Source organism: Mustela nigripes, unplaced genomic scaffold (assembly GCF_022355385.1).
Source record: "Mustela nigripes isolate SB6536 unplaced genomic scaffold, MUSNIG.SB6536 HiC_scaffold_76, whole genome shotgun sequence".
Taxonomy (NCBI): domain Eukaryota; kingdom Metazoa; phylum Chordata; class Mammalia; order Carnivora; family Mustelidae; genus Mustela; species Mustela nigripes.
The window spans coordinates 157,025-176,198 of record NW_026739491.1 but is presented as its reverse complement, the minus strand read 5'-3'; the positions used below and the strand labels follow the sequence as shown (position 1 = coordinate 176,198).

Below are 19,174 nucleotides of genomic sequence, written 5' to 3'. Positions count from 1 at the left end.
CAGCTTGGGCCTTTAAGCTTTCAGTCCCATTGCTGAGCAGAGAAGCAGAGGCCTTCTATGGCAGCCCTAGGAAAAACTCTCATGTTTTACAGCCACAGGCTTCCCCTTGCTAACATCGGCTTTAACTGAGTCAGGGGCAGAATTACAGTGTGTAAGCTGCGCTCCCAGACTCACCACGTCTCATGTATGGAAGTGAGAACACTGAAGAAGACTCGGGATGGGATATCTGGGTGGGCTCAACTGAAGCCAAGGAGCTTGAACCCCTAAGCCATTCTGAGCCTCCCTTGCCAATGCAAAGAGAAACACCCTTCTCTCCTGTGTTGGAAGAGATTCGTTTTCCCTGGACAGAAGAACCTGCAGTACCTCACGATAACTTTAAGGCAGTTTCCTTGCAAGAAAATTCTTCTTCTCCTCACGACCCAACCAGACGATCCCCCTACTGCTACTCGTAACAGGGTAAGATCACAAGCATTCTTTGAGGAACAAGGATAAAGTCAGATCCATAAAGTAGTGGCTGACACACAAAAATAACTGCACAAGTGTGCTCATTTGTACTGGGAGATGGCTAGGAAATCTGGGTGAGAATGATTTGAAGAGTGTTAGGCCAAGGAAAACATAATCCAATACCAGACTGGGATATTTTTTTTAAGACAGGAATCACCAGAGATTTAGGACTTAACTGTTAGCTCGTACAACTGGAAGGCGCTCCAAGAGTTGACTTGGGTGGCTGACTGCAACTTGGGACCCCATGACGGCCTTCCATCTAGTAAGACTGAGAGGCTACAACTTTCTTGGCATAATGTAGAGGCAGGGATTCAAAGGCTTAACAAAAGAGGAACACTGGAGCGGATTTATCGTGTGCAGCTTGCACATACAACCCCTCCGCACTATACCCCCTAAGAGGGCCCAGTGCATATTCTTGGCACCTAAGGCTCCAGCTGCATAACCAGAGTGGCACTATATGGGCAAGAGGCTATTAGTCTGGCCTTTAACACCCGGTCAGTCATAAAATTCACAATGCTACAAAATGAGAACCTCTCCATGTTCTCTCCTTGTTTGTTTCTTTCATGGCACTATTACAAACTGCAATTATTTATTTGTCTGATTTGCTTTGCTTTGTTTTTTTGTTTTTTTGTTTTTGCTTTTTTACCTATTTTCCTCTGTCTCCTCCACCAGCATAGAAGTTCCATGAAAGCAAGAAAAGCTTCTGCCACACTCACCACTGTACACTGACCAGCTAGCACAGAGCCTGGTACACAGACATTCAATAAAGATGTGCTAAAGGCATAAACAGAGTTATTCTGTCTTCGTCGACATTAAATTGTGCTCCCTCCTTCTCCTGGAATAGAGATGTGCATGAAAAAACTATCCTGACAAAGAGATGATTTACATCTGAGCTGAAAACCTGTACAGGTATACATAAACTCCTCTTTGTATTTCTTCAGCTTAGAACTGACGACCTGGTCTGCTGATACCACCTTTCTCATTTAATTTATACGACACCCAGGAAAACAAAGTAAAGGTCAATTCAGTGCATCACCATCTGTCCCTTCATGAAAATGTTTGAACAGGATCCTGTCTTTATCCAGAACCGTACCTCTCTGCCCATAGTCGCATGTCACCTCATATCACAAGCTAATAAATTCTCAAATATCATTAAAGTATACTTCTGGCCTGCTGAGCAATTTTTTGTACAGGCTGGAGCACTTTCTCAAAGCCTGTCATGAGGGAGTTTTTACTTGTCTTGGGATCAAGTAGACGGTGGACTCGTTCAGATCACAGCATTTCAAAATTCAACATTCCATTTCATCAAAGGTTCTATTTTTCACCTATAAACCTTAACTTCCAGCCATGAGCAAATGCTTTCATTAACAGTCAGTTGGTCATCTACACATGCACCAACACATTTTTATCACTGTAAGAGTTAATTATACACATGAGCACAAGTAACTAAGAAAGAAACAGTGTTAAGATCCAGGCACTATGTAAAGTTCAACTACCTAAGCTAACTGCACGGGGCTCATCAGTGCCATGGCTTAAGTCAAATTCACACCTTAGACAAACTGCCAAATACTATATGTCTTGAACCTTCAGAGCTGTGTTTACATAATTCAAAACTTGAAAGTTAAAATCCTTAAATGCTAAAGATATAAAAATCTGTGACCATAACAGGGTTAAAAAAAAAAAAATTTAAGAAAAAAAACAAGACAGCATACTTAATATCGGTATTTGTAAAGATCTTTTTTTACATAAAGATAAAGTGCATTGGGCGCCTGGGTGGCTCAGTGGGTTAAGCCGCTGCCTTCGGCTCAGGTCATGATCTCAGGGTCCTGGGATTGAGTCCCGCATCGGGCTCTCTTCTCAGCAGGGAGCCTGCTTCCTCCTCCCTCTCTCTCTCTCTACCTTCCTCTCTGCCTGCTTGTAATCTCTCTCTGTCAAATAAATAAATAAAATCTTTAAAAAAAAAAAAAGATAAAGTGCATTTATATATAATCTATCCAGCAGGACCAGTTATGATCTGGAAAGAAACAATAACAAAAATATTCACCTCACAAGGATGTTTGAAAGCTTAAAAAGGATAATACATGTGAGGGAATAAATAAATAATAAAGCACCATATGAATGCTAATGGTAGGTAGTAATGTTAATAATAAAATACAGTATGTGGTACACCTTAAACTTACACAATGTTCTACATCAATTATATCTCAATAACGCTGAAAAAAAAATACAGAAGAAATCTCTCATCTGAAAGAATTGGAGCAGTTTTTTAGTTGGCTACTCACACAAGTTAAAGCGGGAATCCTAGAAAACGATAAATACACGTTGTAACCATTTTATTTAATTTAAATCTTGCATAAATGTAATTCATTCACCAATCGTCCAGGCAGGACCCCTGCCTTCCATAAGAGTTTAGGTCTGCTGACTCCTGTCTCGCCCACGCTCATAATGCATCCTTTATGATTGCAGTTTCAGTTCTTGTAAAGTGCAGCAAAAATTTCAACACATATGAAACGAGAGCAAATTTCTTATTTTTAATCATTTTTTCCAATTAGTTTACATTTGTCTTGTTCACCCCTAATTTGACAGCCGATTTCTGAAGGAACTCGCTTTTCTCACCCTTTTCAGAGCACTCAAATTAGTTTTCATAGAAACAACTCCCCCTTTTTAAACAAATATTGCATCTGTGTGGAATATTAAATAATAAATGCATTCAGCCTAAGTTTGGGAACACACAGCGCTGACTCTTAAAGCAAGTAACTTAACTCGTGGGGGGAAATGTGCCAAAGCCTCACACTCAGAAGCCGACCGGCCACAAACGGTCAGCACCCTGGGAACAGTGGTGTGCTCTACCAAGGAATGGACAGGACTACTTTACCCATCGGGTTGGTTAATTAGACATGAGTTAAGAATCTTTGCTACATAGCAATTCAGGTCTCTAGCACAGCTGACTAAAAAGAAAGCTCAAAAGATATATATATATATATATATATATATATATACGTATATATATATATATAGGCTGCCTTCTCTATTTTTCTTCAATTACATATAAAAAAAAATTTAGAGGCAATGATGTCAAAGAGTAAAAAAAAATGCAAGAATACTGAAATAAAGCAACAGAAAAGGAATTCAGGTGTTTAAGTAGAACATGAAAAAATAATCAGAGAAGCTGACTCCTAAAAACAACTTAAATGAGTCAGGAAAAGACATTTTAAGGAAATTTTAACAGTCCCATATTAATTTGAAAAAAGTTGATGACCCATTTTAAAGCACACCTTTTAACAACATAAGAAAGAAGCGTTCTCAACTATAAATACGTCAGTGCTAGATACCTACTTGAAAACATTCAACTTAGATTAGCTGTGTTCCTTTTGTAAATATGAAAGAAGAGGGTGAAAAACTTACTTATTTCACTGGAAACTTGATTCAGTTTATCCTGTGATCTGCTGATAAGGACAACCTTCATTCCATGTTTTGCTAACTGAAACAATAAAAAACACCAAGCAGTTGAATCACACCTGTACATATCATTAAAAAACAGAAATCAGATAAACTCTCATTTTAAGATAATCTGATAAAATGATAAACCCAACAAAAAAATAAATAAATAAACTTAAGTAGTAATGAATGGTCAATTCAAAATGAAGACTTTATAAAGGAGTCTTCCAAAGGGCTGTCTTTTTGAATCAAGCTAGTATACAAATGTCAAAGGATTTCAGAAAGAATAAAACTTTTACTTTTCACTTTACACCCATCTACACTGCTTTAGTTTTTAAAATCATAAGTACTGGGGCATCTGGGTGGTGTGGCGGGTTAAATGCCTCTCAGTTTGGGCTCAAGTCATGATCTTAGGGTCATGAGCTCAAGCCCTACATGCAGAGTCGGCTTGAGAGTCTCTCTTCTTCTCTCTCTGCCCCTCCCACTCATGCTCACAATCTCCCTCTAAAATAAATAATTTTTCAAAAATAAATAAATAAATAGTACCCACTACTTCTATAATTTAAAAGTCAGGTTTATTTTTTTTAATTTGTTTGTTTATTTGAGAGAGAGAGCACAAGGAGAGGGAGAACCAGACTCCCCACTGAGCAGGGAGCCTGATGCGGGGCAAGATCCTAGGACCTTGGGATCATGACCTGAGCTGAAGGCAGTGGCTTAACAGACTGAGCCACCCAGGCACCCATAAAAGCTTTAAAAAAGATCTGCCAAGACTGTCATCAGAATTGGGCGATATCATAAGCTGTGATGCCTCTGCAGAACCAGAGGGCAGGGAAGCTTGCCTTCAAAGAGTACTACCAACACTACTGCTTTGTACAATGGCCCTCAAATTACCACGGTCCCTATCCTTTCATGACATTACAGAGACCTTGAACCCTTTGTCCATGTCTGTCAATATCTTTTCATCAATCTTAATCTTCCTTATATAGAAACGATGCCATGGACTAGCCTGGAAATATAACTATTGCCTAATAACATAACCTCCTTTTGGAAAAGAGTTCAAAACAACTGACGAAGGACTGTCCATAATTACACAATATAAAATAAAACTATGCTACATTTTCCCCAATTCCAACTTACTGGAACAGAAAGTTTTATACTTATTTTTGCACAAAAATTTATTAAAATTGTCTTTGAGCAAGTGTGGGGTTTCTGATGAGAAATAAAGCATACCTATTGTACTATAAAGCAGTGTATTTGTTTTTAACTTCAAAAATCAAAGCAACTGTAAGAAATCATCCTGTATTTGTTGTTTTATTTTTATACCAAGAAGGTCTTGAAAATTACCTACCTCTTCTGCATATGATTTTCCAATTCCATCAGTACTACCTGTGACAACTGAGAAAAGAAAAAAACAGCTTAGTTTAAGAACTATAATGAAGAACCAATCATAGGATAGGACCCACCAATTATACACCAGAGGACCTGTGTAATACTTGAACGTAAAAGATGAAGGAACACTAGTGATTCAAATTTAAGACAGAATACCCACCATAGGAACTAAAATTTAAAGGGCTGTAACACCATGTCTTGACAAGGTTGTGGAGGAACTGGAACTTTCATATATTGCTGGTGGCACAGTAAATTTGATACAATCACTTTGAAAAAAAGCTATTTGGCATTAGGTCCAGAACTAACAGGGGCATACCCTGTGACCTAGCAATTTCCAAGAAGTATGAACGGATCATGTCTACCAAAAGAATGTCCATGGTAGCTTTATTTATGCATAATAGGTAAACAGGCCCAAACATTGATCTACAAGAGAATAAGTAAATGGAGGTATATTCCTATAACAGAATACTATATAGCAATAAAAAAGAACTACTGATATATTCAAAACATGCACTAATCTCCCAGATATTATGACAAGTGAAAAAAGCCTGACATAAAAGCATGCAAACTGTTATGATTCCATTTATGAAGGTCTCCCCCGCCCCCAAAAAAGGTGAAACTAATCTACAATGACGGAAATCAGAATATTGATTACCTCTGGGTGAGGGGGTAGATGACAAGGAAGGGACATTAAGGGATCTCTGGGGTAGAGGATGTATATCCTTTATCTTGATTTGGGTATAAAAGTCTGAAAGAATTCACTTTAAAAATGCATATTTATGTATATACCTGTTATACTTCAATAAACAATTTTTTGAAATTATGGGCAATAAAAAGAAATAGAGTATGATTTATTCTATAGGAAAGTATATTTATCTTACAAGCTCAAAAACCTTTTTTCTTTTTTTTAAAGATTTTATTTATCGAGAGAGAGAGAGAAAGTAAGAAGAGCACAGAGGGAGAGGAAGAAGCAGACATGCCACTGAGCAGAGAGCCTGATGTGGGGCTCCATCCCAGGACCCTGGGATCAGGACCCAAGCCAAAGGCATATGCTTAACCAACTGAACCACCCAGGTGCCCCTCAAAAATCTTATGTAGCAGAAACATTTGAAAATATAATGGGTCAGGCTTCATTATGGTACCTTATCTCTGAAATACTGGAATGACTCTTGTTACAAATTCAGAGCATAGCTATCCCCTCCAAATTGTTAGGGATGTGCCTCAAACTTCTCTGAGATTTTCCAAGCCATTTACAAATTATGGAAAACAAGTTATGGAGTAAAGTAGGATTTTCTTGTATTTGTACTAAAAACACTTTTTCCAAATTACACACGGGCAAACATATCAAAAAATAAAAACAGTATAACAAACTCCTATGTACCCATAACCCAGCTTCAAAGACTATCAACTTGATTTTAAATAATGTTGCTTCAACTATATACCCCCACCCACTTCCTCCCACCTCAGATTAAGTAAATCACTAACATCATATGACTTCATAAGAACTTCATTATATGTTATTTTAAATAGCCACAATACCATTATCACATTCCTAAACTGTAAATAATAAGTCCTAATTAAATTATCTAATCTCAAATCAAACATCAGTTATCTAATCAGTATGTAAATTCCCCCAAGTGTTCCAGAAAACTTCTAATAATTTGGTCAAATCAGGATTAAATAACTTCCATACTTAAAATTGGTTAATGTCTATATCTACTATAGATAGACTATAGGTCTATCTATCCATCTACCTTTCTGTATCTATTTATTCAATCTCCATCTCTTTCTCCTCTGCTTCTACTCCCTCTCTCTCCCCTTCCTCCCCCAACCCCCAACTTCCCTACTACTTGTCGAAGATACTGGGTCCTATTACTTTCCCAGCATGGCATTTACTGATTACATTCCCCTGATGTCATATAACATGTTCTTCTGTGCCCTAGTGGTTACCTATCAATACTTGATCAAATTCAAGTTTGATGTTTTTGGTAAGAATACTTCACAAGCAATGACACATATTTACATCAGGAGGCACATGTCTGGTTATCTGTCTTTGTTGTTTTATTAGCAGCCACTGTTAACCACTGAGATACAGAAGCTCATTAGATGTTGCAGAACAGTGATATTTGTGCTTTTAGGGTTGGGGGGGCGAGAGAGCGTGCTCTGTCAATACTCAGTGTGTACGTTATTTTAATAATGTAACTCAATTCTAACACTAGCCTTAGGACATGGGCCCCTGCAACTGTCCATGTACCAGGCATTAGTTGTAAATTCAGAGGTCCTGACAGGCATCTACGCTGACTGACTGCAAAATTCAGGGTTCCTGCAACTCCTCGGGTTCAGCAATTCACTAAATAAGTCACAGGACTCAGGACTTAAAAATTTGTGATTACAGGGGACGCCTGGGTGGCTCAGTTGGTTAAGCAGCTGCCTTCGGCTTGGGTCGTGATCCCAGGGTCCTGGGATTGAGTCCCACATCGGGCTCCTTCCTCGGCAGGGAGCCTGCTTCTCCCTCTGCCTCTGCCTGCCTGTGCTCACTCACTCTCTCTCTCTCTCTGTATCTGACAAATAAATAAATAAAATCTTAAAAAAAAAAAATTTGTGATTACGGTTTTTCAAAAAAAAAAAAAAAATACAAATCAGGACCAACCAAGTGAACAGCCACAAGGAGCAAGGTCTAAGAAGATCCTAAATGCACAGCTTCTGTGCCCTCTCTGAATCAGGGCACTTCACCCTCACAGAATACCAGTATGTTCACCAACTAGGAAGCCACATCAAGCTTCAATATTCAGCATTTTTAATGAGCTCCATTACAAAGGCATGGTTGACTGTATCACTGACCTCAACCCCCAACCCCCCCTTCCCTCCCAGAGATTGAAAGATTGAACTGATGTCACATGGCTCAGACCTCCAATCTTCTAATCACATGGTTGGTTTTTATGGCATGACCAGCCCCCATCTTGAAGCTATCCAGGATCCCACTATGAGTCCTGTCAAAGTATCGGGGCCCACCATGAATAATAAAGACAATCCTGTCACTCAGGAAATTCCAAGGATTTAGATTCTCCCCACCAGGACCAGGGATGAAGGCCAGTCAAATTCCTTATCATACAACAATTATTGTGGCTAGATAAATATATTACTCACTAGTGAATCAAATAATATAGTATAATTACATTTCCTTTCTTGGTCAACATTTTTATTTTCCTATAGTCAAATTGCCTTTTCTTCCATTTGCAAAGGTTTCTTTTTAAATCTCCCATTCCCTACCAGCCTCTCAGTACAATTTTCCACAGAGTCAATCCCATGATTTTTTTTTCTTTTTTTTTCTCCCCCATAGAGATTACTTCCCGGTTCCCTCCAGCTTTTATCCTGCTCCTCCCTGGAATGGCTACTGTGTTGCACAGCTGTTGTTCTAGAACATAACCATGGGAATTCCTTTGGCCTCCCTCTTCTGTTGAATATCTTATTTCTAGATCTTATTCTACTCCCTCATTAGGGATCACATCCACCAATAGCTTCCCAAGGACAGATGCACAAAGACACAGTTTTGTAAACAGTTTTTTAAAATAAACTTTTTATTTTAGAATAGTTTTTTAGACTTAACCAAAAAATGTGAATATAATACAGGGGGATCTCTATATTTCGAGTCGGGTTTTCCTATTACTAACATCTAATATTTGTCACAATTCATGAACGAATATTGGTATATTATAGTAGTCCCCTCTTTTCCATGGGGGATACATTCCAAGACCGCTTGTGATGCTTGAAACTATGTAGAGCACCACGCCTTATATACACTATGGTTTTTCCTAGACATACATACCTATGATAAAGTTCAATTTATGTTAGGCATTGTAAGAGATTAACAATGTTAATAATAAAATAGAACAATTCTAATGTACTATAATAAAAGTTATGTGAATATGGTCTCTCTCACAAAACCCTATTGTACTATATTCAGCCTTCTTGGGATGATGTTAGATAAAATGTCCACACGATGAAATGAACTGAGGTGAATGATGTAGGCATCATGATGTAGTGTTAGGCTACTAGTGACCTTCTAACAAGATGTCAGAAGGAGGATCATCTGCTTCTGGACCACAGCTGACTGCAGCTAAATGAAACTACAGAGAGCACAACCTCAGATAAAAGAGGGAACTACTGTATTTTCAACAAAAGATTTTTTCAGATTTTCTTGTTACTGAATGTCCTTCTATTCTAATATAACATCCAGAATATCCTATTAAATTCATGTGACAGCTTAAGAGAAACTTTTTTTTTGATAGTTTAAGAGATACTTTTTTTTTTTTAATTTTTTATTTTTGATAAACATATATTTTTATCCCCAGGGGTACAGGTCTGTGAATCACCAGGTTTACACACTTCACAGCACTCACCAAATCACATACCCTCCCCAATGTCCATAATCCCACCCCCTTCTCCCAAACCCCCTGCCCCCGGCAACCCTCAGTTTGTTTTGTGAGATTAAGAGTCACTTATGGTTTGTCTCCCTCCCAATCCCATCTTGTTTCATTTATTCTTCTTCTACCCACTTAAGCCTCCATGTTGTATCACCACTTCCTCATATCAGGGAGATCATATGATAGTTGTCTTTCTCTGCTTGACTTATTTCGCTAAGCATGATACGCTCTAGTTCCATCCACGTTGTTGCAAATGGCAAGATTTCATTTAAGAGATACTTTTTTGATTGTGTATACCTTTTTTTTTTTTTTAGAAAGTCTATATGCTAACCTCATACATAATAGTTTAACTAGGTTAAAATTCTAAGTAGGAAATGATTTTTAACAACAACAACAAAAAATTGAAGACAACTCTCTACTGTCTTCTAGCACCAGTACTGTTCAAAAAGTGTTTCACCATTCTGAGTTCAGACCATTTATAAGTGACCTGCTTTTTTGTCACCGGAGCTTTTAGGATTATCATTCAATCTTTAACAATCTGTCACAATAATATACTTTTCAGTGGTTTTCTTCTATTCATTGGTGCTAGGCACTGACGGGCCTTAAAATCCATGATCTTTGATTCTGGCAGTTTCCTTATATTGATTCTTTGACAATTTCTTCCCCATACTTTTCTCTCTAATTCTTATCAATCAGAATTTAGATATAACAGTTTCTCTATTAATCATATTTTTCTTTTTGTTCTACTTTCCTGGAAGTTTCTTCAACTTTACCTTCCAAACTTTCTATTGACTTTTAAATTTTAGGCTGTCAAATTTTTAAGTTTGAAGAGCTCTCCTTTATTCTGATTGCTCTTGCCCTCTTTCTTTCTTTCTTTCTTTTTTTTTAAGGAGTATCTTGTTCTTATTATACGCCTATTATCTTCTCTTATCTCTGAGGATATTAACTAGACTTTATTTATATACAGTTGACCCTTGAACAAAAGGGACTTGAACTGCATGGGTCCACCTATACACAGATTTTTATAAATACAGTACAGTACTATAACTGTATTTTGTTTTCCTTATGATTTTCTAAATAACCTTTTCTTTTCTCTAGCACAGTGTAAGAATACAGGCAGCTAATCCATAAAATATAAAATATATGTTATCAACTGTTGGTATCAGTAGGGCTTCCAATCAACAATAGCCATTTGTAGTTAAGTTTCTGGGGAGCCAAAATGCAGGCTTTCCACTGCACTGCGTGGATTTCCCTAATCCCCATGTTGTTCAAGGGTCAACTGTATTAACATTTTCTTCTCCTTACATTCTCTTTCCTCTATATTCCTTTTGACTGATTTGGTCCATATCATCTTGGAAGCATCAATATGGCAATTCGTGTGCATACGTGGGGTGACTGCAATGTGAACCTCACTCTAGGGTAACCAGTGAGCAAACCAGCTTTTTTATTAGAGATTCCACAAAAGTCAGTATCTTTTCTCTGAGACCCTTCACTATCTCTTAAGAAGCATTTCCCCATTTCAATCTTTTGGCTGCTGGGTAGGTGAGCAGCTGTTAGTCTGCAGACTTTTTCCTCAACCCCTGCTCTCAGTCAGGTGTCTCACCTCTGCCTTCTCCCGTGCCCGATTTCCCCGAGTCTCAAGCACATCTGGTCTTCCCCACTCCTGTCCATTGAAGTACCTGACACTTCCAGTTGTGCTTTTCTGAGATCCAAAAGCAAAGCTGTGTGCTTCCCAATGGTGGACAGTCTGTGAGCACTCTGGTGTCTGCTCTCTGAAGTGAGGGACCACTCTTCCACCTACATTTGCTCTTATTGGGAAATAAGGGATTTCAGAAGTCCCCTAGTCTCATCAAACTGGAGCTTCCTGTTTCTCACTGTTCTAATTTTAGAGAGGATTTCCAAAATATAAGAGGCTAGAAATACAGTTATTTGATCATTTTAAAACTGGGAAGTTCCCCAAGTTTCCTCTGAAACACATTATACTAAAGTAGACTAACTTTAGTTGAGAATGAGATACTAAACACACTACTCAAAAAAAACTGATTTTATACTCCCAGCAAGAACACTTCTTCCTATCATCTCCTGCTATCAACTATCAAATCTAAATCAAATGAACAGTTTTTAGAAACTATTATGTGCACAACTTTAGAGACTACAATGACGTATGAGATCCATTCTGGATATCAGGTATTCTATAAATCACCTATCCTCTGGTTAGGACTTTAAATATTAAGCATAAACAATCTGACTTTTAAACAGATATAAATATTAAAAATTTAGCCTGATCTTTTTAGATAGATAAAAATATCATTTTTCTAGGGGCTCCTGGGTGGCTCAGCTGAGCACCCAGCTCTTGATTTCAGCTCAGGTCACAGTCTCAGGGTCCTGGGATCAAGCCCAGTGTAGGGTTCTACACTCAACGGGGCATCTGCTTCTTTCCCCTCGCCCTCTGCCCTGCACGTGCTCTCGTGCACTCTTTCTCTCTAAAATGAATAAGTCTTTAAAAAAATATATCATTTTCCTATATTCTAAGTCTCAAAATCAAATCCAGCATTGCATAGTTATAGATGAGCCAAATATTACCTCACAAGTACATTTTTTCCCTAAGAAAACAGAAAAGTATAAGAATTATTTTTATGGACACAAAGTATTTCTTTGTGTATTTTTTATTTAAAAATAAAACTGGAAACTCAGAGGCTTCCTTAGTCATCTCTGTAAGCACCACTGTAGTTCTACAATAATCAGTCACCTACACAATGGCCACGCAATGGGGGATCAACTACCCCTTCTCCATCAAAGGAAGTGACAAATTCTTTAGTTCTCTATGTCATACTGTAGGTAAGTGTTTGCAATAATGTAAAAACATGACCAAGTGATCGGTCAAACTTCAGTCAATCAGAAAAGTCTCATTTGATGTAAAAAAAGAATTTTAATTTATTTATTTAAGACATAGACAATGGAGACAAGGATTGTCCTACTGCTTTTGCTTTACAAGATCCATTCTCTGCTTTAAAGCCACAAATATTCCTAAAGTGGTAGCAGATATAGCAGCTGGTAGTTGGATAGAAAAATCTCCTAATCGAGTTCATTAATTTTTTATTTTCATAAAATAATAGTGTGATTCTCTCTATTAAGATGATGCCATATTGTCTGGGGAGTCAACTACCATTATTAATTTTAGGAAGCTAATCAAACCATACCATATCTTAAATCAAAAGTCTTTTAATGTTGCTTCTGGGACATTGGGAAAAGACATGAAATAGATTACTATTTTTTATCCTTCCTACTGTTGATATTTTTTACCCATGTGCGTATTCTGCCTTTCTAACAAAGAAGTCCTTTCCTACCACGAATAGAAAGATGGTACAAACTGAGCCGGTAGACTCTTTTATCTATTCCACTTTCCCAAAAATCAGTGTAGCACTGCTTAATCCCCTGTTTCTCAAGGTCACTTAACATTTTCTTAAAACAGAGTTCTTAAAAATAAAATTTAACAGAAAACTTACTTGACTACTATTTACTGAATTATTTGATTATTGTAAAAGACCACCAGTTTTAATTACCATTAAATAGAATATTAGTGTAAAATGTGTATGTATATATGTAACCATTAAAATTTTTAAAATTCGGGACGCCTGGGTGGCTTAGTAGGTTAAGCGTCTGCCTCCAGCTCAGGTCATGATCCTAAGGTCCTAAGATGGAGTCCTCCATCAGGCTCCTTGCTCAGTGGGGAGCCTGTTTCTCCCTCTGCCTCTGCCTGCTTGTGCTCTCTCTCACACAAATAAATAAATGAAACCTTAAAGGGAAAAAAGTTTTAAATTTTTAAAATTCGTCAATGCAGTACCTAAGATCATCTTCTGCTCTGGGAAATACTTGATCTAACTCTGAAATGCCTACCACCTTGCAATGGGAACCAATGAAGCAAAGACCAGCAGCTCCCACATCATTCATACTAGAAGTACTGCTTGTTTTTCTGTTGGTTTCTTAAAATGAAAAAATTAAGCAGTCAGCCAAAATGAAATAAGGTGCCAAGTACTGAAATACCCCCGGGGACGACTCCTTCTCATGTTCTATGCACATCTGGGCCAGAGCCCAGTTGGCAACTGTCTTCCCTTCCTTCTTTCCAGCAACTGTGGCCTGGAATATAGACTCTATTTCCCAAACTCCTCAGCAGCCAGGTGTGGCTGGTATTCGATTCTGGAAATAAGATCCAAGCGGTAATATAAGCCCCTCAAATTACAGTGAATGGCTGCTCACAGCCAGGAAGCTGACTGAGCAGGGAGAGGCCCCTTTTTGACCTTCATCTAGCCAATTCAAAAGTGATGGCAGAAGTCTGGCGGTCTTGAACCACAAGTAACCTTGAGGGTAGAAGCCACAGGCTAAAGGGAAGGTGCATACTCACAGGAATCAAGGTTCCTGAGGACTCCATGGAATTACCATGTTTTTTTAATTAATCGTTCCCTTTTTTACTGCTTACCACAGAGAATCAAACATATTCTAGTTTTCTTTAAGCTGGGTGAAAAGTAAACTTCTCTCTTGTTAAAGTCATGACTATAGGCCCAGAAAAGCAAGAGTAAGCTGTCAATAAAGTCGATTATTAAAACAAAATATTTACAACTCACATGACTACAAGAATATTTGCTCAAGGTACCTCATTCATATCATCCAGTTAATTCTCATAATAGCTATCACCCCAACCTAAGCTATCATCCCAACATACACAGGCTTGTCCTTTCTCACTTAGTTCATGGGCTACATAGTTAAGAATTATCTTTCTCAAACACCATTTTTATGATCTCATTCTTCTGTCAAGATGTGACAGTGTTTCTCTCTTGCCAGTTACATAAAACCTGAAACACAAATCCATTCACTTCTCCCGGCTGCACCACCCGGGGCTACCATCATTCATCTCCCACAATAACTACCCCAACAGCCACTCAGTCATTTGCCTGCTCCCACACCTGTTCCTCTCCAATTCACTGCAGCTGAAATGATCCCTCCAAAAGGCAAATCTGACATCACTTCCCTGCCTAAAACTAGTCAATGGCTTCCCACTACCCTTACTCTTCACGAAGTCTTCCATGAGCTTACCTTACACCCATCACAGTTCCACCTACCACTCACTTCCCCGGACACGCTGAAATTACCAACAAGGTAACAAGTTCTCTCTTCACAAAAGTCTTGTTCTAGTCCCAGTTTCACTCCAACCAGTGTCTCTGTCCCATCCTTGAGGTCTTCACTTGAACATCTCCTCTCCCATTAAGGCTTCCTTGAGCTCTGACAAACAGAATCTCCTAGCTCTCTGCCCCCACAGTGCTCCATACTCCCCCTCCCTTCATGACATTAATCACAAAGGTTTATATAAGGGTCTGCCGGGGTCACCACAGTCTAACTGCTAGCACAGTGCCTTGCAAAAAGTAGATGATTAATGAGTGGATGAATGAATGAGTAAATGAATGAAAAAAGATTATGAATGGAAAACTAGCCTCTTAGGATACTATCCACTATTTTGTCAGCTTTTTTTTTTTTCCTTGTAATAATGTCCAGTCACCTACTATACAGAACCCCATATATCCCTCGGCCTCTCTCAACATCAAGTAGTGATCTAAAATGAAATTTAAGAAATTTAACAGAGAGAAGTTTAACTTTATGATGAATCTGCAGAGACACATTTTCTGTAGATGAATCTGAGGCTATCTTTGAAAAGAGATTGTTTTCAGTGTTAGGGAGCTACTTCATTCATAATGTGCCAGTGTGGCTATGAAGTGAACAAATCCAAAGCAGAATTAAGGGGAAGGGGAGATGAACCATTCTGGTTCAGGAAAGCATGGCAAATTACCAATGTAGTGACAGTTCATTGTTCTTGTCATTAAGATTTGCTTCCTCCATTGACACTGAGTATTCTCAGATTTCATTTTGTTATGGAGTAAGCAGGTAAGTAAGGTAGTTTTCAACAATACACAGAAAGAAGCTACAGGCACCACCCCTATCCCTACTGGCTTTGAGGGTAGGTAAGATGGCCAGGGGCAGAACTGAGGTAGAGGAAGTGAATAAAGGGAGGGGGAAAAGGGAGGTTAAAAAAAAAAAAAAAAGGCCTCTGTCTTCATGTATAAATATAACAGCAGAACCCGAATTTGCAAGCCTTTGTGAAGATGAAAACTGACAACTATAAAGAATATCCCAACTTGGCATCCAGAAGTGTCTAGCTTGTTACAGATTATATAAAATACTGGCAACTGACCAGGGCTTAGCTTCCAGATCTTATACAGTCAACAAAAATACTTTAGTTTGTGTAGGTTAAAAATATTCTACTCTTTTTGTCCTCAACTTGCTAAGAACAGATATTTTTAGTAAGCACCCAATCAACCTTATCAAAATCAAACATCAAAAATAGACTAGAGAAACACTGGAAGCAAATATGCTATTTTTAGCTCTTCTGACTCTTTCCTGCCACTACCCACCAAATTCTGACTGCAGAGCCCATGCATAAGAGCTTAGTTATTCTAGGCAGGTTCCGTCTTCTGACCCTTTTTTTTTCCCTCCCTGAACACCTGAATGCAGAAAACACTCGATTGATTAAAGATTAATACTGCCGCAAACCATGACAGCTGCCTTTCCTCTGAGTGCTTTTGGGGGATGGGGAGAATAGAAAATGACAGAGAGCTTGCATCAGTATTCCTCCTGGGGATCTATTACATGAAAAAAAATTGCTATTTCAATTCCCTTTTGTTGCTAAAAATAGCAGCCTCAATTGATTCAAACAAACAGGGAAGCGGCTTAGCAGTGCTGAATTTAGAAACCACTGAAGTCCCAAAGAGCAAATGCTAACGTAGTCTTAACACATGCCAGCTCATATTTAACAAAGAACAAAGAGAAGCATGCAGGCTGCAAGTTAATAAAACAGCAGCAACTTCCTGCATTTTTATCTGAGAAAGGCAGTGAAAAGGATACAAAATAAGACAACTATCACTTATTCTCCTAATCATATTTTGATAAAAAAGTAATTTTACAGGGAAAATTAAATCAGATTATGCATAAGCCCAGACAGTGTGGGCATTTCCCACAACCCCATGGTTTGGAAAAATACACGCCTTTTTTCAAGCACGGTGCATTACTAGAAAGAAAACGCCCAGCTTCCAAATGTGCTGTCCCAACAGCGAGGTCCCTTTTCCCACTCAAGTTTGCCCATGAGGTTTCCCCACCCAGCGGGCCCTCTCTCACCTCCCCCTTCCTCTTCTCTGGACCCAACCAGACACTGCAGACAGGTAGAGTTTATCACTTCAAAAACTAACCAACCGAAAAATCAAACCAAAACACCATTCAAAGCACCTAGGTTCAGGACAGGGGGAGGAGGAACTGCAAGCAGCACCCTCTTGAGGCAGCCAATCCTGGGGACAGTCTTCCCGGCAAGGCCTTTCATCTTCTGCTGGCACCACACCCCAAAAAGACCTTCTGCTTGACTTTGTCACTTTGCTTGGCTAACTGAAAACTTTTCCAGCTAAGGATTCATTTCAGTGACTGCCACATCCTCTGCAAAAATTCAAACCCTTGTAAAAGAATTGAAAGGCTATCAAGCCCTGCGCCTTGGTGATTTGGTGGATTCAGACTGCTTTGTGGTCTCCTTTGGGGATAGCCAAAACCAGGGGGAAATTTGGAATGCGTGTAGGAATTCTGACCGGAACAAAGAAGTTACTACTCTGCATCACAAACCTAGGAATACACCACAGTAGTTTAGAGGCCAAGAGCAGCCTACCCCAAAATGTGCCACTCTGGCATACTGATTGTTTTGAAAGAAGTTACCTAATTCCAAGGGCACTCAGACCCTCCTCTGTCCCTCTGAGAGCAAGAAATAAATCTCTCACATGAAAGGTACCCTCCCTATGCTAAGAAATAAAAAGACATCCTTATCACGGGAGACAGGAACTTTAGAAAGGCTTCTTTCTAAAGACAGGAACCAAGAAAGCTGTAGAAACAAACCTGTTACTTTTTAACTATCTGTTAAAAGGTAACTTTTTAACTATCTCAGCCCGAATTCTGCTTAGAATTCCTTACTCCTCAAAGCTCCCAAACATGTTCTCTTCATCCCATCAATTCCTCAAAAATGTACTGTATCTTGGCCAAAAAGTATAAAAACTGTCTGCCTTGGTCTTTTCCTTGGGTCTCAATTTCAATATTGGGCCTCCAGGTGCACATAAAATGTTGGGTTTTTTCCCTCCTGTTAACCTGTCTCATGTAAATGTAATTGTTAGCTCAGCTGGAAGACCTTGAAGGGTAGAAGAAAAATTTTTCCTTCCCTACAGTGCAAGGACTTTGGGCTTCTGCTATTTTGGTACAAAAATCAGTATGTGAAGTGGTTAAGAATATGGGTGGAGGGGCACCTGTGTGGCTCAGTGGGTTAAAGCCTCTGCTTTCAGCTCAGGTCATGATCCCAGGGTCCTGGGATGGAGCCCCGCATTGGGCTCTCTGGTCAGCAGGGAGTGCACTTCCCTTCCTCTCTCTCTTTGCCTGACTCTCTGCCTCTTTATGATCTCTGCCTGTCAAATAAATAAATAAAAATCTTAAAAAAAAAAAAAAAAAGAATATGGGTGGAAAAATCAGACCAGCAAAGTTCAAGTCCAGGTTCAAATTCCAACTCTGCCATCTATCAGAGGCTAGTTAACCGCTAGTATCTTGATTTATCTGCAAAGTGAAGATAATACTATGCATCCCACAGTCATTGTAAAAATTCCATAAGATAATGTTAATAACAATATTCAGCATTCAGGATTACTTGAGAATTAAACGGGACAATGTATATAATACAATGTACTTAGCACACAACTTGACAAGTAGTAAATTTCCAATAAATGTTAGCAATAGACAACACTAGAAAGTGACAGGGGTATAGAAAGAAAAATAAAAGAGCTACTAAGATTAGATATGATACCAAAAGTACAAACAACAAAAGAAAAAATAGGCAAGTTGGAGTTAATCAAAACTAAAACTTCTTGCAAGTGCCCAGCTGGCTCAGTCAGTGGAGCATACGACTCGATCTCGGGGTCATGAGTTGGAGCCCCACATTGGGGGTAGAGATTACCTAAAAATAAAATCCTAAAAACAAAAAAGGAAAATCCTGAACCTTCTTGAACATCAAGAGACTGAAAAGACAAACCAAAGGATAGCAGAAAATATTTGTAAATCATAGTTTTAATAAGAGTCCAGATTCAGAATATATAAAAGACTCCTAATACCTCAAAAATAAAAAGACAACTCAATATTAAAATAGACAAAGGACTTCCAGAGATATTTATCCAGAGAAAGTAAACAAATGGCCAAAAAGCACAGGAAAAAATGTTCAGTATCATTAGAGAAATGCAAACCAAAAGTACAATGACAAACTAGTTTGGCCACAATTTTTTAAGCAAGAAAATGGAAAATAA

At 38.5% G+C, this 19,174-nt stretch overlaps 1 protein-coding gene across 1 annotated transcript in view; it reads right to left on the bottom strand.

Annotated features, from left to right (window-relative positions):
• Positions 1–19,174, bottom strand: part of LOC132008188 (very-long-chain 3-oxoacyl-CoA reductase) — a 160,672-nt gene that overhangs the window by 98,133 nt on the left and 43,365 nt on the right. The window contains exons 2-3 of the mRNA XM_059386604.1: positions 5,291–5,337; positions 3,910–3,985 (exon numbers count right to left, since the gene is read on the bottom strand). Of these exons, the coding sequence (XP_059242587.1) occupies positions 3,910–3,985; positions 5,291–5,337 (123 nt within the window). The remainder of the gene's footprint in view (positions 1–3,909; positions 3,986–5,290; positions 5,338–19,174) is intronic.